Source organism: Mercurialis annua, linkage group LG2, assembly GCF_937616625.2.
Source record: "Mercurialis annua linkage group LG2, ddMerAnnu1.2, whole genome shotgun sequence".
In the NCBI taxonomy this organism is placed as follows: domain Eukaryota; kingdom Viridiplantae; phylum Streptophyta; class Magnoliopsida; order Malpighiales; family Euphorbiaceae; genus Mercurialis; species Mercurialis annua.
The window spans coordinates 52,358,483-52,383,928 of record NC_065571.1 but is presented as its reverse complement, the minus strand read 5'-3'; the positions used below and the strand labels follow the sequence as shown (position 1 = coordinate 52,383,928).

The 25,446-nt window shown below is 32.9% G+C and overlaps 6 protein-coding genes across 6 annotated transcripts; 4 read left to right on the top strand and 2 right to left on the bottom strand.

Moving 5' to 3' along the window:
- LOC126667549 (protein TIFY 3B-like) lies at positions 1-3,081 on the top strand. Its single transcript, XM_050360536.2, has 5 exons — positions 1-273; positions 1,088-1,199; positions 1,469-1,670; positions 1,765-1,822; positions 2,584-3,081. The coding sequence occupies exons 1-5, from the start codon at positions 146-148 to the stop codon at positions 2,732-2,734; spliced, it is 651 nt and encodes a 216-aa protein (XP_050216493.1). The 5' UTR covers positions 1-145; the 3' UTR covers positions 2,735-3,081.
- Positions 3,082-3,425: 344 nt separating this feature from the next.
- LOC126667548 (protein FATTY ACID EXPORT 2, chloroplastic) lies at positions 3,426-6,686 on the bottom strand. The gene is made up of 3 exons (XM_050360535.2): positions 6,187-6,686; positions 5,530-5,664; positions 3,426-3,744 (listed from the first exon to the last, which is right to left on the bottom strand). Exons 1-3 carry the CDS (start codon positions 6,623-6,625, stop codon positions 3,605-3,607), a joined length of 714 nt encoding a protein of 237 aa, XP_050216492.1. The 5' UTR covers positions 6,626-6,686; the 3' UTR covers positions 3,426-3,604.
- A 4,468-nt stretch (positions 6,687-11,154) lies between these two features.
- LOC126669445 (F-box only protein 13) lies at positions 11,155-13,701 on the top strand. Its single transcript, XM_050362909.2, has 2 exons — positions 11,155-11,685; positions 12,227-13,701. The coding sequence occupies exon 2, from the start codon at positions 12,260-12,262 to the stop codon at positions 13,490-13,492; it is 1,233 nt and encodes a 410-aa protein (XP_050218866.1). The 5' UTR covers positions 11,155-11,685; positions 12,227-12,259; the 3' UTR covers positions 13,493-13,701.
- Positions 13,702-14,170: 469 nt separating this feature from the next.
- Positions 14,171-16,092, top strand: LOC126669446 (E3 ubiquitin-protein ligase AIP2). The gene is made up of 5 exons (XM_050362911.2): positions 14,171-14,409; positions 14,533-14,749; positions 14,843-15,051; positions 15,481-15,696; positions 15,840-16,092. The coding sequence occupies exons 1-5, from the start codon at positions 14,260-14,262 to the stop codon at positions 15,987-15,989; spliced, it is 942 nt and encodes a 313-aa protein (XP_050218868.1). The 5' UTR covers positions 14,171-14,259; the 3' UTR covers positions 15,990-16,092.
- A 376-nt stretch (positions 16,093-16,468) lies between these two features.
- LOC126669444 (uncharacterized) lies at positions 16,469-19,881 on the top strand. Its single transcript, XM_050362908.2, has 9 exons — positions 16,469-16,985; positions 17,077-17,280; positions 17,415-17,472; positions 17,602-17,664; positions 18,023-18,098; positions 18,221-18,336; positions 18,926-19,015; positions 19,137-19,268; positions 19,438-19,881. The coding sequence occupies exons 1-9, from the start codon at positions 16,627-16,629 to the stop codon at positions 19,570-19,572; spliced, it is 1,233 nt and encodes a 410-aa protein (XP_050218865.1). The 5' UTR covers positions 16,469-16,626; the 3' UTR covers positions 19,573-19,881.
- A 75-nt stretch (positions 19,882-19,956) lies between these two features.
- Positions 19,957-21,580, bottom strand: LOC126669447 (uncharacterized). The gene is made up of 4 exons (XM_050362912.2): positions 21,272-21,580; positions 20,544-20,654; positions 20,343-20,462; positions 19,957-20,240 (listed from the first exon to the last, which is right to left on the bottom strand). Exons 1-4 carry the CDS (start codon positions 21,362-21,364, stop codon positions 20,115-20,117), a joined length of 450 nt encoding a protein of 149 aa, XP_050218869.1. The 5' UTR covers positions 21,365-21,580; the 3' UTR covers positions 19,957-20,114.
- Positions 21,581-25,446: the final 3,866 nt, after the last annotated feature.

The window sequence follows — 25,446 nt, the reverse complement described above, 5'->3', positions numbered from 1 at the left end:
AATAATAAAATAAAGTAAAAAGTCTCCGTCAAGCTTCTTCTCTTATTTTATGGCCTCAATTTCTCTATTTTTCTTTACTTTGTCTTAACAACAACAACAACAAATAATTTTAGTGGCTTATTTAGTTTCTGTCTGATCTGAAAAAATGGAGGCTGAATCTGAATCCTACGAGCAAGTGAACGTGAAAAAGGAACCGGAGGTTGCTGCTAACGGCGCCGGTGATAATTTGGGACCGTTCAACGGAAATCTTCATCGTTTAACTAATGGATTCAGGTACGTGTTCATGGGTTTTACTTGACCCAGATGGAAAATTTGATTTTAATTCTTTTTTTAGTTTTTTTCTCAGATTTTAAGTTAGATTAGAGGAGATGATTAAATCTGTTGTATTTTGTACAAAAAATTAAACGAGATTGATATTGGTTGTTAGGTTTTGGTGGTTATAATTATGACTCCCAACAGCATGGATGTGTCGGTAAGTTATGCTCATAATCAATTAGCTCAGGGACAATATTCTCTAATTTTAGGTCAATTAACCCCAAATTAGGTCATTGCGGCCCGGGAATTCACTGGGCTGTTGACCTACCAAGCACTTGCCTGCTGTTCTTGCCGCCCGCTAGACGGGCGGAGCTCTCCTTAACCTTACTGTTCTCTCTGCTGGGCCCCTATTGCTCTAGCTACAAGCTATGGCAGCTCCAGCTGGCGACAATAGGGGCCCTCCCTGCGAGGCCAGAGCGGGCTCCACAGTAGCGCCCATTTGAATTCAGGGGGTCTTTCGCTTTTGCTAGATCTAGAGAGATACTATGAGTCATCCGGCAAGTGTGTACAAATTCAGCGACCTTTTGACTTCTATAGGCTGTCATGAGAACTAATATATTTCAGTGATATTAACTAAGGACTTACCTATGTTTGAATGAATTGGATATAATACTATAGTTTCGGAGTTGGCTCACTTAATTTAGTTTTATTTCGGCTCACTTTATTTAGTTTTGTTTTGGAAATAAAATCCAATTTGAGTTTTGATCTTATTTTGAAAGCTAAATGAATGACTGGAAATTTTAATAAGCTTTATCAGCTTTATTTCTTTTAGGCTTGCATCGATGGCAACTTCTGGACCAAACACTGCCATTTCCACTCCGGAGCAGCTTACCATCTTCTATGGTGGAACTGTTCTCGTCTTCGATGGGATACCTACAGAAAAGGTTTGCTTTGACTGAAGCTTTTAAGACTTTACTAAATTTCTTTTGGGCTTAAATATAAATATAAATCATAAACTATAGCGTATCATAGCAAAGTGCGTTCCATCATTCATATCAACACCGATTTTCAGTAAAAATATAAAAGCTAGTATTTTAATTGGAAAAATTAAAAAGTTCAAATTACAAAACAAACAACTATTCATGATTTTATTTGTTTTAAACTCTTTCTATTATTATCTGTTATGCTTATTGTTTCACTGTGTTTGACACAGGCTAGTGAAATTATGCTGATTGCCAGCAAAGCTGCTGTTAAATCTGCTGAAATGAAGAAGTCTGCTACTGGTCCCCCGGCTAGTAATACACCAATTCTTACAAGGTCTCCTTCAATGCAAAGTACTTCAAGTGCTTTGCCTTCATCACAAGCCCCGCTTTATCCTGCTCATCAAGGTTTCTCCTTTTGCAAATTGCAAGCGGGTATGCAATACGTGTTAACATTTTTTTTCTCTATTTGTTTAATGTTTTAATTTTCACATCATTATTCCCAACAATATTTTTTCATTTGATTCAGAATTGCCAATTACAAGGAGACACTCTCTTCAACGATTCTTTGAAAAGCGTCGAGACAGGTACCCTTCTATCATACGTGGACTAATCTTTCTTTGATGCGGCCCTACATAATCAAACATAAAATTGAAGATAAATGGATTTTACATGAGAGTATTGTGAGGTTTACTTCTTCGGACAGATCTTGAAATATCCAACTCCGATGAGTCTATGACCATTTGAAAGAATTTCTGAGGAATAAAAGTTAATAATTTACACTAATAACTGCAACTTAGGATCTATATCTTAACCAAAGATCCTATATAACGACTAAGAAAATACTCCATTGACTTATTTTATGTACGTCATCAATAATTCTACGAGCTTGATTTAGTTTTTCAACCATAGCCTCTAAAAACAGTTCTGATGAATCAACTTCTATAAGCTGGATCTCACAGTCCTTCTGTATAGCATTCTGTCTTTCTTTCCCCCTACCCCAACGCTGTTGGTTTGTACTTGTTTATGTTGTACGAAAACGGAATACTGGAACATGGAAATGCTGAATTGAGAAACGACACTTTTCGTAATAATAATTTATGAATACAAAGTCTTGAAGTTTCATAAGTGTTTCAGGAAATAGAAACAAACCATTGAAACGTAGGACTCGATAAAGTTTCCGTGCAACGTAGATGCTCGTAGAAGAAAGAACTCATCTAAGCAAGTAAACATCAATTTGTGTAATTGTGTTTACTGTTGTATCTAAGTCATGTATTTGATTATCAATACGCAGTTTAATCACATTATGCCCAAGTTGCTAAAAATTACTCTATTTCCCACCTTGCAGGCTGTGCAGCAAAAGTCCATATGCCTCTCCGGCGGAAAAAACATCTGAACCTCAAAAGGCTAATGGAAACGCCGAAGCTTCACCGAATGGAGGTTGCATTGCACCAGGGCAAGAAATTGAACCAAAGTGTGCTACCACCAACCGTTCTTGAAAATGCATATAAAGCTTTTAATGTATAATTAAAAGCCTAATATAAGCTTATGTTGTTAATGTTGTATAATTCTAGATTATTGCATAGTGCATGGGGTATATGATGTTATTTTGAGTTGTTTTTTGGAAGTATCGGGGCAAAGTGTTCAATTCCTCATCGGATGGGAAATTGTTCACATTGTTGCCTCTTTCTGCCGAAGGCAATTGAAATATCATGCTGAACCAGTTCTTTTAGGACAACTAGTGTGTTATTATTTAAGTACTTCTATGAACAACTGACAATTGATTGATGTATAAGTTGTCTGCTTGTTAAGACATTTAATGTTTAATGTTGGTTACTTATAAACATATTGCATACTAATACATTCTGTGATATGTGTAGTTGTATGTTGTAATCAAATTCTACAGTTCAATGCTAGAAGAAAATGCTAATCAAATAAAAAACTGAATAAATCAAAGAATGGATCAAATCTACTAGTTCAATGCGCTTTAAAATAGTAATAAATTCAGTTTGATTTTTTTAAGAAAAAATAGTTCAGTACAATTCGAACTGATCGCATTTACCATCGTTATCATTTATCAAGAGCCATTATTATGATCTCAAAACTTTCTTAGATCATCTCATACAGGCAGAGTGTTGGGACATTTTGCAAATGAAATGAATACCTGAACAGAATAGAACCAAGCAAATCTAGAATCGAAACCTAATTTTTTTAGAACACCAGGGTAAAATTCATCCATAAAAAGTTCCGATACTGAATGCTCAATCAATATTACAAAAACAAGGCAACATCGACATTAGTTTCCATTTACGATGGCTAAGGGATCAAGCCTAGTTATTAAACATGTTTCACTATAACATTCAGCAATGTCAGTGCATACTACGGAGGACACCATGAACGTAGCCACTAGTCATTATCAGTGAGATGAGAGAAACAACTCCTGCAGGAAATATCTTTTTTGATCTTAAGAAACGAGAGCCCATCACTCCCAATAGTGCAGAAGAAACACCTGGAATTTTTTTATTATGAGAAGCAGGCATTAGAATTATCATGAAGTAGCTACGCATAGAGCGAGTTGAAGGAGTAACCAGAAAGAGACTAGGGCTATTAAATATGCTATTCAAAACCAGTGATTGTTGATACAAATTAGCAAGTTGAATGAGTAAACCAGAAAGAGACTAGTGCTATTAAATATATTATTTAAAACCAATGGTTGTTGATACAAATCAGCAAATTGAGAATTAATAAAAAAATCAATACTCAATCATGATAAAGGCATCCTGATGCTAAACTACTTTTGTTGACCAAGATATACCTACGTCCAGTGTTTTCAAACCCGGACCGGACCGGCCGGTTCAACCGGTTAGACCGGGAACCGGAGGTCAGTCCGGTTCAATAGTTGTTTAATACCCGGATTTCCGGTTCAACCAGTTTGAACCGGGAAAACCCGCAAAAACCAGAAGCCCGTCGGACCGGAAAACCCTTTATACCCGGCCGGTTTGCTATAAACCTAAACAAAAATAATGATTCAGATGACAGTGGTCGGAAGGATGTGGTTTGGTCAGTCTTGTTGCTCGGCTGTGATTTGGAAGATCAAATTCAAAGAAAAATAACATAATGCTTATTTTTTAGTTTATGTATAAACCTTATTAAGATCTAATATAAGTAAAAGCTTTAATTTGGTTTATGTAAAAGTTGTAATTTGATGTTGAGAAAGATGGTTGTGGCGGCTGGAGTTCTAAGAATTTGAGAAAAAATATAGGAGTAGGTAGGTTTAGGTGGAGGTGTCATGTAATAGGTCATCTATTGGGCCAGGCTTCTATGGTTGTGCATTTGTTTTTGAAAATCTGTAAGTAATTATCCAAGTCTTATAGAAGAAAATCATATAATTTCATTTTGTTTAAATTTCAGATTTGCTTTCATATGTATTATAATTTTGCAAATTTTGTTATTTTTTTTCATATAAACGGTTAAACCGGCGGTTGAAGCGGTTGAACCGGTTGAACCTTGAACCGGTAGACACACCGGTTCCATCACCGGTCCGGGTTTTAAAACATTGCCTACGTCCACCATGTTGCTAAAATATAGAATTTTTAAATGTATTGAAATTTCGCAAACGAGACATTTAGCAAGATGCAGATGTTGGAATGGGAAGTATAACAGAGAAAACTTCTGAATGTAAAGCTTGCTTCGATACTTTTTCTTTAGAAACCAAGTAATACAAAGAGAAGTCTATTAACTGACATGAAATAAAAAAATTGGGAGAAAAACGCTACTGGAAGCTTATATTCTAGGCCAAATGACCCAAAAAATCCAAACCTTTAGCAAAAGTTCACGTTCTAACCAAACCTTTGTAAAGTCTTGATTGCAGCCAAAACTGTATTATTCGATTTCAATTTTATCCATCAATTGAAATTGACAAGAAAAAGACATTTTATTCAATGACATGTACCCGTTTGGTTAGATGTGAAACCATATAATGCGATTTTGGCTATAATTGAGACTTTTATACTCGCCACATCAAAGCCACTTCATCATAAGCACACGTTTTTAATTCAATTTCAGGAGCTAGATAAGATTGAAACCATATAGAGCCATTTATGAGACTTTTTAAAGGTAAGGTTAGGTTAGAAGGACAACTTTTGCTAAAGGTTTGGATTTTTTGGGCATTAGGCCCAATATTCTATAAGGCAAATGTGTGATCAGTAAGCAAATGCATTACCTATAGTTCTTGCAACAAAATGATATGTAACTACAGGTAATAGCAAGAAAAATTTAACAAGAAACATCTTACCAAGCCCAATCGACGATGCATAAACTGGATTTGTAGGAAGCTGCGTAAAAACATAATACAGTACCGAAGCAGCCAGCCCTCCCGCTAAAAGCGACTTCTGACTACCACTCTTCAAGTACCCCATGACACCACCCACTGTGCATACAAACCACAATCAGATAAAAGACATCCAGATATATATAACCAGTAGCAAATGCATTACAACCAAGATAGCACGGACACTTCATACAACCAACGTCTCACTTTCGAACAGGGAACTTTATTTTTCACATAGGAAACCTTAAAATAACATTTTTCCCCATGTCCCCGTCCATGCTACCTAGATTACAGCTTGATAATGAAACTGCAAATAGCTTAAAATTAGCTAAAATAACAGCTATAGATCACTACCAATCTTGATGCAAAGATAAAATAAAATAATTTTTTTAGGCTAATTCAGAAATTCTCCATCCAACAGTGATCCTTGAACTTATTGCAAATTACAGATTCAACATTTCAAGCTTGTTTAAAAGTGCCTAAATGATCATATTTGTATGTTACAGTTCAATCAAAATGCACTTCTCATACAAGTTATAGACTAAGATCAAATAAAAAACTGTATAAATAAATAAATAAATTAGAGGACCTTTTTAATTAAAAAGAGAGCTAAAATATTACTTCCAACAAGAGCAGCATAACCAAGAGTCAGTTTCTGAGACATAGACAACGCCATTTTCTTCTTCTTCTCCTCTCCTTCTCCTTCTCCTTCGTCCTTCCCGGAATCACCACCTCCGCCTCCTCCTCCGCCACTACCGCCTGAATCACCGAAACCGTCACCACCGTCACCTCCAGCAACAGGTTGAATCTCGATTCCTTCCGATGACAAGTCAACGCTATCTGTGACGAGACTGGACGCTTTGAAATCCGAAGAGGCAACGGCGATTGGCTTCAAATGTTGACCGGAAGATGAAGATCCGACTAATCTACGATTCTTGATTGAGTGTTGGCGAAGACGTATGGAGAGTGATGGAGTGGTGCAAGAATGGAACCGAAATTTGGAAGAGTCTAGAGAGAGAAGAGATGATTGGGACACTACACCTAACACCGACTCCGCCATTTTGTTGTGTTTTTAGATAGTTTCGGCCATTTTCATTCTGTTTTTTTTGGGTTTAAGCTTTTTGTTTCTAATTTTTCTCCTTTGTTAGAGTAGAACAAGAAATCTTAAGCCCGGCCCGAAACGTTTGGCCCAGCTTAGTATGTATGCACTAGGATTTATGGTCCATGAATGAAAATAGATTGTCATTTTTTAGAAAAAATCTCTCAAGTGAAAGCTTTTACATTTGATGGAGTAGTATTGATAATTTTATGACTTATCATTACAATTCGATTGAGAGTTGACAGTTGCATGTAGGGGTGAGCAAAAAAACGAATCATACTAAAATATTGAATTGAACCAAACCAAAAGTTGTTGTTTGATTCGGTTATTCTTTGAAAACATTTTGATTTAGTGGACAATATAGAAAAAAATTGGAGTTTGGTTTACTTTACGGTTTGAGAGTTTGTAAAACCAAAATAACCGAAAAACGATAAAACGAACTTTTCAAAATTAAGAACAATTTTATTTGACTTTATATCTAAACTTTAGGGTTTTTTTAATTATTTTACCTAAAAGTTTAAGGTTTTTATTTGATTTTGAAAATAAAACCAAACCGGATTTTAACATCAAAATCAAATCAAACCAAAACGAACCACTAAAAAATTTTGTCAATTTTTTGGTGTTTGGTTAAAAAAACTATGATTCGGTTGACCATTCAATTAATTTTGGCATCGTTGAGTTCCATTAATTCAAAACTGAACCGAAACAAACTAACCAATGCTTACCCCCAATCACATGATACTCCCCAGTTCAATGCTTGCTTTATGTTATATGGACAGAGTTGATTGTTACTAATGATTTCAATTTAAATGGTAAGGAGTGAGGTCCCAAGCTCTCTTAAATTTTCGGTTCAAACCACCTCGAATATAATTTAAAAATTTATCTTTTTATTGAAGATGGAAGAATATGTACTCAAAATAATAATAATAAAAAGCTAACTATTAAGAACTACAAACATCAACTACAACACCATTTCGTCAGATTAATGAGAATTGTAAACAATGCAATTGTAAGATGTTGGGATTATTGTAACTTATAAATAGTAATTATATATCTTGTATTTTACCTTCTGTTAAAAAGATAAGACTTGAGTGACAATTTGCCCCTTCAACTCGTAAGCAATGGATAATTAATATATAAATTAATTTTGTGTCAAGTTAGTCATGAACTTGTTGATTATGGAAAATAACCCCATTCAGACAATTTACCCCCTTAACTTATAAATTAATTGTTCCCTAAATTGGCAATTTTCCCCTCTAACTTGTAAACTAATTTGCTCAAATGGCGTTAATTGCCCATAATTATCAAATTCGCAACTAATTGCTCAAAAAGTTAATTTATGTGTTAATTGCCCATTACTAACAAGTTGGGGGGGGGGGGGCAAATTGACACTTAAGTCAACAAAATAAGCTAATTATTGACTGATATTTATTCAGTTCGTCCTGATAATTTTAAACACATGACAATTAAATGATATTACATGAAAAAAATGTAAACATATTAGAATTTGATATAAAAAAATTAATTATAAACGAGTCAACTAATTGTTAATAACACAATTAATTTTATATCTAAACGGATTGCACATGCATAATCCGCTTAACCATAAATAAATATTTAAAATTAACAATTGTTTATTTAAAATTTTAGAATACTTCTAAATTCTTAGTTGTTTTTGTGTTTTCTATGTTATATATAGTTGGAATGTTATTTATTTTAATAGGTAGTAGTAATCTTAGTTATGTTATTCTAAATAATTATTATATTATTTAAGTAATTAAATAAATTAAACATTTCAATAGGTTGATCTATTAATACATTTACTAACTATGCTTATAAGTGTCATGTTGTGTAATCCGCATAATAAACACGTCAAATTTGAATATATATTTGAATATATATTTGAATATATATTTGAATATATATATATATATATCAAACATGACTACTAAGTTTACCATTCGTGTTCTGACTAATCATATTTTGTGTTTAGACAAACCTGATTCGTTATGGACTGCAAATTAAAATATTTAGGTGTTCTTATAGTGTTCTCAAGCTCACACATTTTGATCGGATTTGAATATTTTGTATCATAAGTACAGTCCGAGTTTGAACCCGTATTAAACCCAATTTCTATGTATGTATTATAACTTTTATACATAATTAAATATCTTCATATATTATTATTTTTTTAAAAAATCAATCTAAAGCCATACAAATTTAATATATGGACTGAATTTAAATGATAATTTTTCGGTCCAAATCAGATTTGAACCAAACTGAAATTTATGTTAAAGTAGTAAAATCTAGTTGGATTCGATTAAAATCCATCCAAATCCGACCATGAATATAAATAAAAATAATACTACATTATCGACAATTTTTATTTTCATTCTCATATAATTTTTTTCAATTAAATAGTATTATTCTCAAATATTATTTTGATTCTTATATGCAAATCACGAGTGTCAACTCAATAAGGTCCAAAATATGGTACCATTGAGTCATTGACTTGGCCCCCTCTGAAAACCATCATACACAATGCAGGTTTTGAGGCCCAACAAACAGAGTAGGGACCGACCCGTGAAAACTGGAGAATCCAACCAGCAAGACGCCAATGCCATCGAGATCTCTGCACTCTTAACTATTAAAGAGATCGTGATTACCGGCTTTTTTCTTTATTTTATTCACCAACTCTTAATCTAATCTCAAACCCTAATCAACAATCAATTCTCCATACCATTCACCTGTACACACACGGAATTAGACAGAGGGTGAAATCAGATTCGAAAACGATGACCCAGAAAAAAAAATTACTATGATAATAAAACGATATTATAGTAAGACGTATGTGAGTTGAAAAGACGCTCTTCTAGTTTAAATGTGGCTGCGAGTTCGAATAATAGTAATGTATGCAGCCGTTTAAAATTTGGAGTTAGGTTTGTCTTCCACTAAAGATGAGCATTCGGTTGGTTCGGTCGACATCAAATCGAAAATTCTTTAACCAAATTAGCTGTTCGACCGAACAATTTTAACTGAACCGACCGAATAAAATTTTTAACCAAAAATTGAACCGACCGAATAGGATATAAGGGGCCGTTTGGTTCGCCACAAAAAGAGGGGAATGAGAATGGTTATGAGAATGATTTCCATTATTTGTGTTTGTTTTGTCAAATTGTATTAAGAAATGAGAATGTGATTACCCCCTCAATGGGAATCACCCATTCCCCCTTACCCTATGGGAATGGGAATCAAACTTTTATAAAATATTTTAATAATAAATACTAATAAATATAATTATTAAAAAAACTATTTTAAAATATTTATTTTAAAAAATATACTTAAAATAATAAAATTGATAATATTTTTTAAATAATTTATTAATTTTTTTAAATAGTTTATTAATTTTTCTAAATAATTTATTAATTTTTCTAAAAAATAATTTTTTAACTTTTTTGAAAATAATTTTTTTAATTTTTTTAAAATAATTTTATTTATTTTCATATAAAAAAATATTTTAAAAAATAAAAAAAAGTATTTTTAATAAATAATAAATAATTTTTGTATCAAACTTTATCCATTCAAATTCCTACACTAATTATGAACCAAACAAAAAATGAAAACAATCATTCCCGTTCCTTCCAATTCCGATTCTCATTCCCAACCTTGAACCAAAACGGCCCCTAAATTTTTTTAAAACTAAACCGACCGAATATCTTGGTTAATACAATTGGTTCGGTTAAAACCGTTAAAATAATACAAAATAATAAAAATAAAATCAAATTTACGGTTAATTCGGTCGAATCGGTTAATTAAAATAATTTCAAATTCAAATCGAACTGATAACCGAATAACTAATTTTTGTATAAAAAATAAAATTAACCATTTTAGCAAAATTAAACCAACCAAATTTATCACTTCGGCCGGTTAATTCGGTTGGATAGTTTTATCTTCCACAAAAGACCCACACTAATTGAATGAGAAATGTAAAAAATTTAAGGCTTAATTACTTAAAAAACCTCCACCTTATAATATTTTTTCGTTTATACCATGACCTAGGAAAAAGTTCATTTGTACTCTTTTTTTTGATTTTTTATTTTCAACTCTACCCTAAAGCACTAAATTGAACTTTTTTTATTTAGAAAAAGTTTAAAATAATCCTTCATTTTTTAACTTATTTGTATTTTTTCAAATAGAAAAAAGATGATATAACCCTTCTATTTAATTATTTTTAATATTTTCATCCTATAATTAATTAAATTGTAAAAAAATAAAATTTTGGGGTATAATTGAAAATGAAAAATCAAAAAAAGGGTACAAATGAATTTTTTCCTAGGTCAGGATATAAACGAAAAATTGTTTCAAGGTGGGGTTTTTTTAAATAATTAGGCCAAAATTTAAAGATGAATTTTATAGTTGAACCAGTTCAGAAAACTTCATCAATTCTATACTAAAACTAAAATACTAATTCATTTTCTTTTTTCTTTGCTTTACAAAGGTCAGCACCATTATCACTATAAACTCTCTCCTCTTTGACATAGTTTTATTTCTCGTTCCTTTTTCTTTTTCGTTTGCTTTGCTTTTACGCTTTGAGTATCAGTAGCTACGTGTGTTTTCCACTTTTTTTAAGCATAATAAAGTGTTGAAACACACTCACACATGTGCAATGTTGAGCTTTGTTCGGATCTCAAACCAAAACCAAACAAAAACCCTAAGTCCAACTCAAGAATCCAATGTAATGTCTTCATGTTTTGCTTTAGTCAACTACTAATACTATACTACTGTAGAGCTTCTTTTTCTTTTGCTTTTCTCTTTTTTATAGTGTCAACGCCACAGAGAGCTCATATTTACAACTCAGGACGAACCTTCCTACTCCCCTTCATTCACTGCTCTGCAAATCTTGCCCTTTTGCTTTTTTCTCTTTATATTTTTGTTTGGATTTGTCATTAAGTCCTTGTATTTAAGACCCACCAAATCACTAACCAAAATCTTGCTCCCTGTTTCAGTACCAGATTATTAAGGTACATTTTTGTTTTCCCTTATAGTTTGTTCTTTATTAGTTAGTTTTTTCTTCAATCTGGGTGGATGATTCTGTTTTTTTGGATGAAATTGATTTGATTTTGGTTGTTTAGTAATCTTTACTGTAGTGGGGTTTCTTTTGTTCTGACAAATTAGAGTGCTTGATGCTTGGTTTTTTTGGTAGGTTTGAGAAATGGAATTGATTCTGTTCAAGAATATTTATCTTTCTGATAATGTAAAAATGCTTTCTTTTTCTTTTTGGTGTTGATGCTCATAAACAAAGTTCATTTCTTGATTACTTTTACTTCTTTTCTCTAGCTATTTTTGGGTAAAAATTTACTGCTTTTTGTTCATTTCTTTGAAGAAATTTATCACTCTTTTTGATGTTTGCATAGTTTGTAGAACAACTAGGTATGTGATATTTTAGTAAAGAAAGAATCTTTTATGAGCATTTTATGTTCAATTTCTTGTCATTGTTCTACAGCACAGCATCTGAAGTTCTAGTATCTAACAACTTCATTTGTTCTACTTATACTTTGACAGCAAGTTGATACTTTGAAGTTCTAAATTAATCCCATGGAGAACTATGATTCTTGGGCTATGGTGCCAAGTAGAAAAAGAAAGTTCCAATTGGAAGATGATGAAGGCTTGCCGAATTTCGGCATGGATGATCTCAATCAAGACATGCTTGAAAAGATTTTATCTTGGCTTCCCACTTCGTCATTCTTTCGCCTTAGATCGGTATGCAAGAGATGGAAGTCGGTAGCGGATTCTAATAGTTTTAGGTTGGCCTGCTCCGAGATTCCTTCAAGAGATCCATGGTTTTTCATGGTTGATGCTGATCTTAACAAATGGACTGTTTTTGACTCTGCTGAAAAAAGTTGGAAGAAACTTGATCAGCCATCTCTTTGTCAGCAGAACTCTGATTTCATGCCTGTTGCAGCTTCCGGTGGCTTAGTCTGCTTCCGCGACGAATCAGGTGGCTTAATTGTGTGTAATCCTGTGACAGGATCCTCCCGTGAACTCCCTCGTGTACTTCCAGATTCGGAAGCTAGATCCCTTCATGCTATTGCAATGACTACATGTTCAGATGATCAGCAGTCTTATAAGCTTGTATTAGTATCTGGTGAGCTACCAAAACTGTCGTGCAAAATTTATAATTCAAGCACTAATTGCTGGGAAGATGATATTTGTTTGAAAAGGAAAGCTGACGAGTCTCAAGAATTCGACTCAAACGATGATAATGCTGTCTACTTCCTCAGTAAGGCAGGAAATGTTGTGGCAACAGATATGCAAAGAAGTCCGTCGAAGCAGTACTCATCGGTAATGACCGTTAAAGATGGAGAGGAAATAGCTTATTTCCTTAGCGCATCAGGCACAATCGTAGCTTGCAATCTGACGCGTAAACTCTTCTTTGAGTACCCTAGGCTATTGCCTGTCTTTCACGAGTACTCAATCGATGTAGTAGAGTGCCAAGGAGAAATGCTAGTCGTATTGCTATCCGAATTTTTGGGAAGTGCAAGCCTAAGAGTGTGGAGGTTCGACGAAGATAGCCGATCCTGGCGACAGATTGCAGCAATGCCTCCATCAATGTCGCACGAATTCTACGGCAAGAAGATGGATATAAACTGCGTCGGAGCCGGTGATCAGATATTTATCTGCTTAAATTCTGTGGAGTTCTTCAGTTACATAATATGTAATTTGAGGAATAATGATTGGATTGAAGTGCCTAAGTGCATTAAGAATGGTGAAGCTGTGGAGTTCATGTCTGCCTTCTCATTTGAGCCGAGGATTGAAGCTTTAGTATGAGAAATTCTTATATTCTTTTGCAGATTAGAGATGTGTTGATGATTGTAATTGTTGTTCATGATTATTTGTTTTCTATTCCTTTTTTTGTTTCTGATTTGTTGTTTGTATTGCTTATATTCTTTTTATGATTAGATTGTAAGAATTTGACAATGGAAAATTTTCTTTTATTTATTTGATATAACACCATCTAGCAGACTTTGGTTTCCTTTTCTTGCTATGGGAGAAATTTTTGTGGGAACCAAGTTCGCCATGTAGGATATTGTGTGTGACAATAATAAACGTGATAACCAATCATTAAATATCACTTTAACTATAGTTAAAATATGATCAATTAATGTATTATCTATTTTAACCAATTAAGAATCGTAAACTCTATTTTTAACTCAATTAACTTCTAAATGCTACAAAATGAATGAGCTCAAAGACCGCTATTACTCAATTTGACAGTAATTTGATTTTAGAATAAAAAGTGTTGTCTCTAATTGACATAATAATAGAGAATATAGTCAATAACTGATTAAAATAGATAACTGTGAGCTAATTGAACAAATTCAGGGAGTACAATGACCCTTTATTCAAAGAACAATACCAACAAAGCCAAAAACGGTGTCGTCTCGCTGTTCCGCGTTGTCCAGTTTCCCCTCCTACAAGAAAAAGAATTCTTTTTCAAGTCTATAAACAGCAAAAGTGAGAGATTTTAGGAATCATTGTCCGGTTGCACCAAAACAAAACCAAAATTTTGTGAATCAAAAAGAAATTGAAGAAAAATGGGATCATCAGAAGAAGAAATAAAGCAGGAATTAGAAGAATTACAAAAACAATTAGCCAAGAAACAGAAATTCGAATCCGCAGTTTCCTCAATCAAATCCCTCCTCACCAATTCCTACCAATCCTCCTCACCTTCTCTTCGTCAATCAGTAAGTTTTAATCAATTCTCAATTCATTTCAGTTTTTCAATTCAATTAATATAATTCACGACACACAAATCTTGAATTTTAAGTTAGAATTCTGATTCATGTTTTATAATCCGGTGGTTGCAGTTCTATTCTGTGATATGTAGAGTAGCAACAATTTTAAAATCAAGATACACAGCGCCAGGCTTCTGGATGGCCGGATTAGGGTTATTCGAGCAAGCTGAGTCTTTACTCTCGGATCCTTCTCAAAAGGATTATTTAAAGAATTGTATTATTCAAGCTAAAGAACACTTGCATTTAACTGAAAATCCGCCCGAAGTTTCGCCCAATTCGTCTCGTAGAGGTTTGATTGAATTGAACTGAACCGATTAAAATTATGATGTATTTGTTTTTTAATTTTTTGAATTAGGTTTTGTTTTTGGATTTTTTGTTTTAGGATATTTGTTTGAGGGGCATCTTACTGTGGATCCTGAACCGCCTCAGCCTCAATGGTTGGTGCAGACGAATCTTATGAATTCTATGGCTTCTATTTTGGCTGCTGGATCTTCGAGAGATCGAGTTGATGATAGTAATAATAACATTGCGGAAAGTGCTTCTAGTATGCTTGAAGAGCTCCTCACTAATCTTGATGAAATTATCCCTGAGGTATACATGCAATTTAGTTTCTGAAGTTTGTAATTGTTGGTTGATTTGTACGTTTTAGTTTTGTGAATGCAGTTTTTGTGTTTAATTCAGCTCTTCAACTTGTATATGTTGTATATGTTAAGGTAATGGTCTAATCTAATGACCGAACGTAACGATAATTTAAAATTGGCTATAATTGATATAATTGAAGATTTGAAAATGATTGAGATTCTCGCCAGACGTTTAGATGTGCTTGTTCATTAAGCCTAAGGTAATTTGCTTTCAGATGCTCTGAAACCTATGATAAAAATGGAATTGTATGAACTAAATTTCTTAGGAAAACAATAACTCAATAAGGTAACAAGATATAACTTTTGCAGTGGATTGTAGGTGAAGGGGAACAATTAGGTATTAATGGTGACCTTGTTTTGATATTTTGTGTGTTTGCAGATTTTGGATGATGGATCCAGAGTTCCGAGAGTTCCTCCTGCTAGTAAAGAGGTGGTCGCAAAGCTTCCAGTTATTACCCTTACAGAAGAAATATTGGCTAAGTTGGGAAATGAGGCAGATTGTGCTATTTGTAAGGAGAATTTGGTAGTCGAGGATAAGATGCAAGAGTTGCCCTGCAAGCATACATTTCATCCCCCTTGTTTAAAGCCATGGCTGGTAAAATTCCTTTGCTATAATGGAACAATTTTGCTGTGTAGATCTAAAATTCCTTTGCCATTTCTGTTAGTTGCATCATGCTAAAAAGCTGCTGTGAGCTATAAGATGAATATGCATGTTTTTAACACCAACTGTTTTGGCAGGATGAGCACAATTCTTGTCCAATTTGTCGACACGAGCTTCAAACAGATGATCATGCATATGAGAGCTGGAAAGAGCGGGAGAAGGCGGCTGAAGAAGAGAGGAAAGGCGCTGCCAATGCCGTGCGTGGCGGTGAATTTATTTATATATAGATGATTACCATGTATTTGATTCACAGTGAATATTGCAGAACTATTTGTACTTTTAGACTTGTTAAAATGTTTCATAGATATAATTAAAGTTGAAATTTGTTTACACACATCTTCATTATGTAATTCTTTTACATGTATACCTACTAGTTGCAGTTGAGATGTGAGTTTGTCTCTCTTTATGCTGAACTACATATGCATGCTTTTACCAAAATCTAACATGCATTTTGCCTTGTGGATGTATCATAATGTGCATTGTGCACGTACACAAATACAGGTAAATGAGATACTTGAACACGGACATGGCAAAACAGTTTTTTAAATTTATACTTATTATTTAATGAAACTATTAATTCTATTTAAATAATTAAGTTTTACTCTATAAATGGTGCTCTATCATAACTTCACTATAAAAGCCCAATATGATCACTAAATCTAGTTAATTAGAGCCCACAGTGTTTAGAACTCAAAGATCCAGTTCTTGCTCAAGACAGAAGAAAGGAACCAAAAACCAGAATCGTGGCAGAATCATCAACAGACATTAATTCCCACTTTGTCCACATAATCATATTCTTTAGTTGTTTTGCTTCAATCTCCTCTCTAACATAACTCGAACTCTTCACTTATTCATCCACTAGTTATGGAATTAGCAACCTCACTGAGCTCCATTTCTTCACATAATCCTACTCCACATGGCTACTCACCAATAAAGATCGGTTCTTTCAAGCACCCATCATCAAATTTCTCTCCCTGGAGTTACAAACACACTGCTACAGTCACACAAACTTCTTTTACGAAGATGGTTTCAGATGGGTATGTAAGTAGAGGCAGCAACTTCTTGAGAAATTACACCAGTAGTACAACCAATAAGAATACGACATCCTACACCAAAATCGATTCTTGTGTAGTGATACCTCCACCTAAAGGTAAAAAGCCAAGAGCAATTATCAAGTTCTTGGGTGGTGCTTTCATTGGAGCTGTCCCTGAAGTCACTTATGGGTAATTATTAAATTTATTCCGTGTTGAAAAGTTTGTTTCTTTATTTCTTTCATTTGATTTTTCATGTGTTCTTTTGTTTGTGTTTTAACAGGTTTTTGATAGAGCTATTGGCAAAAGAAGGATATGTTGTTGTTTTGGTGCCTTATAATGTGACTTTTGATCATTCCCATGCTGCTAATCAAGTTTATCAGCGGTTTAATGCTTGTCTTGATATATTATTAGCATCTGGTTTGCCTGATGCTAATCTAACTCCTGCTCAGCTTGTTGGCCTTCCAGTTTTTTCTGTTGGTCATAGGTTTGTTTACTGAAATCGCTTTTTTCACCAATTTTTTTGTAGTAATTAGATGTTTTTGTTACCTTTTGTTCCATTACGAGTTTCGGATGTAGAGAAAATGACACTAGCTTTCTTATTTTTGATTAATAATGCAGCAATGGTGCACTTCTCCAAGTTCTTACAGGAAGTTATTTCTGTGATAATATACCAAAGGTATCGATTCTAAAAGTGTTGTTTTAGGCTATGAAGTATGAAGCATATATGCGTATTTTGGATTTTGTTTGTTTTTAAAATAACCTATGCGATTCATGGAGTGTGACAGAGTATTATCTGTTCTGTAAGGCTAATGCCATAATCTCATTCAACAACAGGCCAGCAACGGAGGCAGTTCCATATTTTGAGCAGGTAAATTTCTGTTTTGTATATTTCTCGGCTTTTTTTTTCCTTCACTTTTATGGCTGTGCTAAAGCTACTTCCGAGGACTAGAGGAATAGTAATTGTTTGTGAGTAGTGTCCTCAAGGCCAATTTGTCGGCAGTCTTCACTTTTGTAGTTTAATTATAGTAACTATAGAAAAATAGAGGGTTCTTCAACACAGAAAAAGAAAAATAATGTCATTAACTTTGAATCTTTGGTGCATGAGTTTATTTCGTATGCAGCCTCATGCAATTTGTTTAGGGTTCGATTTGAAGTCTGTGCGCGTTGAAACGGTAATTTTGCCTAAATATAACAGTGCCCTTAATCTTTTTAATGCTTTTCTGCAGTTAGGCCCACTTATTAATCAGATGATGCCGATTGTGGAGGCATCCCCAATGTATTCAATGGCTAGGAATGCCTCAGGTAAATAAAATGAGTTTCTTGACTCTTTTAACATTTTGCTTTTGTCAATGGAGTCCCAATTTTGATTGTGGAGTAATCATTTTATTGCATTGAAATACGTTACTATGGTCACCTATATCCAGGAGATGCATGGAAAATGCTAATTGATACTGCTGGAGCAATATTACCGGATAGTGAAAAAGAATCCCTGGTATCATTGACCCGATTTGTTGATCAGTTGCCCTCAGTAATGAATCAGGTAAGTTGATATCTGCGCAGCCTCCGATTGTGTATTAAATACATTTGACAGCTGATTCCAGTTTTCACTTTAATGTTATACTCCCTTTGCCTAGCTAGTGATAAGTTGTTGATTAAATCATTCCTGTTGATATTTTTTTAGATGTGTGTGTTCAAAAAATTGAGATTGCTAATTGGGATTTGATCAAGAGTCATGAAGGTTTCATCAATTGATGCTAGGCTATATTGCATGGAACAGAAACATTGAAACGTGATATGGCGAAATGACATTTTTTATAAGAATACATTATAAATATAAACTTTTGGAGCTTTAGAAGCGTTTCTAGAAACAAAAACTAACGATGAATTGTAGAATTCGATAAGTTATCTCTTTTCATGAAACATAGATGCTACTATGCTAGGCTTTCGCCATGAATTTCTACATCCGATTAACGACCCCTATCAAGAAATTCTCTTTTTGCTTAAAAGTCTTTTCATCTTTTGCTTCAATTTTACTTCCATAGCATTTTCCTTGTTCAGTTTTAGATGGAACACTGGAAAATTTTAAGTATTTTAATCAAGTACAGTTAACGTGGTATTGTTTCTAATAGGTCACAGAGGGAGTATCAGAATTTAAGCCGAGACCTTCTGAGAATCGCGATTGCTGTAGGAACTCCTACAATGTCCAACACACATTACTGGTATGCAAAATACACTGCATATTCCAGTATTTATAAGAAATGCACAGAGTTATCTCGCCCGTGTATACATGCATTTATGTAATATGTGTACTGACTGCTTGAGTATTTCTCTGTGCCTCAGGTGAAGTTCACATCTGATGCGATTGACGAGACAGATCTTCTTGAAGAAACCTTGAAGCCCCGGGTTGAGTCCATAGGCGGGACAATAGAAAAGGTCCAATTAAGCGGTAACCATATCACACCATGCATCCAGGTATTCTTTGTATACTCTGTCACTGGCTCTTTCCATGCATTCACGTTCCGTTATTGCTTTAAGATTTTTGTATTGTGCCAGCACATTTTCGAGTCTGCTGAAAACTCGTAGAAAGTTTATCATGAAACTCCATGACTAGTAAATTCATTTGTTTGTTGTGACTCATTAGGAACCAAAATGGCAAGTAGGTAACCTGTACACTCCTGCAGATGCTATTGCTCAAAGGCTTAAGGAACTCTCTCTTAATGAGACTAGAGTTCTCTTCCGAACGATTAGCGACTGGTTCAGACGTTTTGAGGATTAATGTGTTAAAGGTTCAGTAGAAGGTTTACTAATATGTAATCCTGCTACCACAGTCTCATTATTTTGCAATTTGCTAGCATAAAGTTCGATATATATATATATATATATATATGCCGATTTATCAGAGTATATTTCGTTTGTGATTAGAGATTGCTTCCACGTTTGATGGAAGTTTGTCGTCTCTAGTCCTTGTACTAATACCTACGGAGCTTCTTGAATATTGGCCTGCACTAAGTATTCTATTTAGAATTTGTGGGATGAAATATCTGCTATATCTATTAAGTCGAGTTTTGCTCTTTGTTTGGTTCAATTCTATGGTAATTTAATTCATCTGATATAAACATGAGCAATAATTCTTTCTTTTATCAGCTGCAGGAAGGGTCAATTAGGCTAAAAAATAAATTATACTCCTTTTCAAAAGAAGTAACAAAATAACTCGGTTACAGTCTTAGAATTAACTCAAAACAGAAAAAAAGGATAAAATTTGCTGCAAATAGGAATTTTCTTGTAGCTTTTATGAAATTATGATCAAAATCTAATCATTTAAGCAGAAGCTGCCTGCACTTTCTGAATGAGATCCGCAGCATCTTGAACGGTAACAATGTTCTCTGCTCCACCTTCTCCGATCGACACTTCAAATTGTTCTTCCAAAGCCATCATAATCTCCACCTGTTAAATTTAGTACAAATTTGTCAATACTTCACATTCTTTTCTTTGATTATTTATTTGTGTTTCGTATAATTTAATAAAATATACTGAAGAAACAAGTACCGTGTCGAGGGAGTCGGCTCCCAAGTCAGCAAACTTGGTTGCAGGAGTAACTGTGCTTACTTCAATAGACAATTGATTCGCAATGGTGGTCTGAACTATTTCTAGGGTTTCAGGTGCAGCCTAAGATTATTGCCATTCATTTTCATAAGCAACACAACCAAAATAGAAAGAATAAGAAAATCTGGATGTGGAGATACTTACAGAGCAAGAAATGGTAGTCTTAGAGCTTTTAGACCTAGTAGAAAAAATGGTAGCTGCCTTCAAAAATTCGATTTTCGGCACACGTTTTAGCCCCGAAAACGAAGGACCTCCCTGCATTAGAATTTATGTTTCCATTAGAATTTATGTAATTCTTAAATGAATGCTAGGCCAAATTGAAAAACGGGCGAAACAATATTTTCGTAGTAAGAATATGTTATTAGGGCTTAGTAAAAACCGAACTAGGCCAAGAAATCGAAACGAAATTCGTTGTTTGGTTCGGTTATTTAGTGAAAACGGTATGGTTTAGTAGTCAATTTAGAGAATTGTGGAATTCGGTTAACGGTTCGGTCAAAAGATATGTAAATTCGAAATGACGGATAAACAAAGAATCGAACTTCTCGAAATTAAGATGGGTTTTATTTTTGATTTTGTATCTTAATTTTGGAGATTTTAATTTTTAAGGGTTTTGTTTGATCTCGGATATAACTCCAAATCGAATAAAAAAACAAAACCGAACTGAACTTCCCGAAAATTCATTTAAAAAAATTCGGTGTTTGATAAAAAAATTAACGGTTCGGTCGACCATTTAGAAAACTTATTTGGAATCCAAACCGACCGATGCTCAACCATATTTGTTATAAATATAAAATTTCAGAGTTTCGGAAGCAATTTTAGAAACGGAAATGAAATGTCGAAATGCAAAACAAAACTCGTGAAGTAGGACCTACATTGACGGAGTAGCTCGTTTGCTGGCTCCTGGGGAGGCAGACTCTAGGGAGGGTGGCAAGGGGACATGTAGGGGATGCAATGAAACTAGCCATGGAAACAATTCAAGAAATTAAATCAGCAAGAAATTTGATTGAGAACTTGAAAGGTTATGAATGATTGAGTGCATATATAAGGAAGTTGATGGCTGGCCTTGTGCATTGTTGGAGGAGATGATAATTCCAATGTATGCATTTTTTGGAATTGGGCGGTCACTTCAATGTTCTCACTCTGTTTTTTCAAGTTTTATCAATGAATCTAAAGAGGTTCAATGCAATCTTCCCACCTTATTTCATTATACTTGTAGGTCTTATTTATACATACTCGACTGGAGGACATCGTTGCTATTAGATTTGACTATGACTCGGGTTTGGTCCGATTTGGATCCGGTTTAATTTGAACCAGATTTTCATTAGGGGTAATTAAAACCTCTTAGATTAGGTGAAACCAGCTGAATCACCCTTTAAGTTAGAAAATGTATTAAAAAAAAATTGATGTTTGATCAAGTTTATTGGAAAAAAATTCAAGTTTACTAAAATTTGGAGGTGGTGGGAACTAACATTTATCAAATAAGACTAATATTTGGATGCTATCTATGTTAAAAAGAAAAAACTAACATCCTCCTCTGTCAATTGACTATATTAGTTGACTTGGTTAAAGAATCAAATTGTCAAAAATGAAGTTAATTTTAATCTTTAAATTCTTTTAAATAAATCCATAAAGTTTGAAATAACTTTTTAAAAATAGTTCTCCATATTTATTATAAATAGTTAATATATCTATTTATAAATTTTCATCTAATTTAAAAATAATAATATTAAATATATAAAAAAATTATTATATATTTTAAAATTAATGCTAATAATTTTTTTAAAAAACATTTATTATTATTGAAAAATCTTATAATTTCAATTTAAAATAAAATAATTATAATAATTACAATTTTATAAACTGTTAAAAAATATTTATTAATTTTTAGAATTTTATGGATTTTAATTAGGTCAATTTTAGTTAGGCCAATTTTGACCGTAAAGAAATGGATTTAATGCGGGTTTAGATTCATGCCGAGTTCAGTAGTAAAATTAGAGCAAACACATATTTGAATTTCGGCGATATTATAATTTTTTTGAATAGAGTCTCTCTATTTTTATTTGTCCATATAGAATCCATGTACTTTAAATTTTATAGATATTAGGTCCATCGAAAGAAATGAAGTGTGCGTGCTTCACTCGCCATTAGTGCGACTGGAATGAAAAATTATTCACTTTTTATATTAATTTTTTCATGCATTTTTTGTTGTTGTAGAAAGTAAGTTCATCAACCTTTTTTTGTTTGTGTGGCTTGATATTATTAATACATTTTATGATGTCTATAAAATTAAAAGGATAAGAATTTAATGTATATAACTTATAGTGGAAGGATTCAATTTAAAAGGATATAATAATACAGGGATCTAAATACATATTTTGTCTAAATAAGAATGGGCCTAAGGCGGGCTGACCTCATTATTGGACCAACTGATTTTGGATATGAATTGAAACTGTATTCAACTGCTGTCTGCGCTGATTACGCACATATCTACATTAGAGGTTACATAAGAAGATTGAAATATGAACTCAAAAAACAAAAATGAAAGATATACACGATCAGAAAAGAGAAAGCTAGCAATGGATTTAAACAAAAATAAAGCTTATAATATCTATGTGCACAACATATACACGTGCAAAACTAACCTAACTACCTGCAAAGTGCAAATGAGTCCGTAACGCATTCTCTTGGTTTAAGTGAGATTGCGTATTTAAATTATCTCATGTATGTAGCCGTTTAAAATTTAAGATTGGAGCTAGTTTTGCTTTACGTAAAAGATCTATACGGCTGAGTTAGAGTTTGTTTGAATATGAAAGGTTTAAAAGTGACATTTAATAGTTGAGAATTGAGATTCATTCAAAATATTTCATGTACTTTATAATAAAAAAAAAAAAGACAACCTAATTCAACCTCATCTTTATTGCGCATATTGTATCTTGCCTAATGTCAGTAAACTTCCGTTTTGATTAAAAATAAATAGCGGCGGTCAGATGGAATTCCAATAGAACCGAAAATATAAATGCCGCTTCATTATTCAAAATCAATGAAATTCTATTTGAACCGAAAATATGAATGACTTTTCGAGGTAAAAATAATATCGGTTTAAATAGAACTCCATCCCAGTGGTGGAGCCACTCACAGACAGATTTGCGCGTTCACCTGGGTCGATTTTATTTTTTTTGGCCAGAGACCTAATTTAAAAAAAAAAAAAACAATTCCAGTTTTATTTTTTTAGTTGGTATGAAGAAATTGTGGATTAACTTTCTTTTTCTTATGTGGTCTATCTCCTTCTACCAAATTTTCTAACTACACCACTGGTCCAGCTGGTCGTTATATCATTACATTTCTACAACAGCAGAACTTGCATAACATTAGGAAAACAAATGGATGCAGAATATAATTTTAATGATATATAATTACAAATTAAAATTTTAAAATATTATTTCATTGAAAATATACTCCAAAAAATACAATCATGGGAATGTTCTATCTCAATTTTTTTAATAATTGCATTTTCTGGTATGTAGTTTTTGTGTTATAATATGTTATTTAGTTTTTTTAATTAAATCATACTATACCACATAGTTTGGCTTATTAGTCACCGAGAAATACTATCAATACAAATTATCCGGACAATTGCCATGATGGTTTAATGGAACACAAAATCAAAATGTAACCAGAGATGAATTGAATTTCTGAATTTGTGGACTTGGATGGTCAGAAATAATGTTAAGGGACCTAAGCAACCAATTAAAAGAAGGTGTAAAGAGAAGTTTAGAAGGATTGAGAAAAATAGAGAAGAAAGAGGCCATGGTAATGTAAATATGAATGCATGCAGAGGAAACACTCGTCTGATAAAAAAGTTGCATGCATGCCACCTACAACTACTATCATGTGCTTGCATTCAACTCCTATTATTCATTTTTATCATCTTCTTAATTATTTCTATCTTATCACCAACTCAAAATCAATTTGCATATTTTTATATACCAAATTAATTAACCCTGGTTAATATCTACATAAATGCAGTAAAAATCTAAGGATATGGTAATGTTATATGAAATGTTAGCTAGGTAGCTTCTATTGTGGTCATCCATTTAGCTTCAAGTGTAGAAAGGAGAATTTTCTAGACTACTGGCAGTATTCTTTTTTTTTTTTTTCATTAATTATATGAACTTTAATTCATAAAACATGAAATATAATTCTATAATTATAAAGTATTTTCTGCTAATGAATTTTTATAACAGTGATATGGATGTTTATGTGACACATAATAATATACTCTTATCCATTTCTATTTCTAATTGATTGACGTTTTAGGTTTGTAAATATAGACTAAAAAATGTAAATAATGTGTATGTAAATTATTATTTTTTAATATATTGGTCCATGAGGTTTTTTTGAACGGATCTCAATTATGAGACGATATCTTTAATCTTTTCATATTCAACTAATCCTTACTTGAGTTGTGTAGGTCTCTTGCGAGAGACAAACTCTCACCTTAAAATTTAAACGGCTGCATATATAAATATAGTTTAAACTTGCGACCTTAAGTTAGAATAGTGCCTTACTAACTCGTCTGCGCCTTGAGTTATTATATAAAATATTAACTACTCTTATAATAACGTCTTCAATTATTTATTAAGTTTATATTTTTATAAGAAGAATTATATGTGAATAAAGGTAAAATAAAAATAAAAGTAGTTAAAATGGACTAATAATTAAAATAGATATAATGTCTTAAAAAAATCTGACATTTTGTCCTCTTTTTAATCCTACCCTGATGTTAAACATCAGTCAATTTTATCATATTTTATAATTTTTTTCATTTTAATTGCACCCTGAAGCATAAAATGGATCTTTTTTTATTTGACAAAAATTCAAAAAAACAATTCTAAATTGGCCCATTTTACATTAGATTAATTTTTTATATAAAATTGACCATTTTTGAAGAACTTTTTTGAATTTTTATCAAATAAATAAAGGTTAATTTTATGCTTAAAGATATAATTGAAATGAAAGAAATACAAAATAGGAAAAATTGACCGAT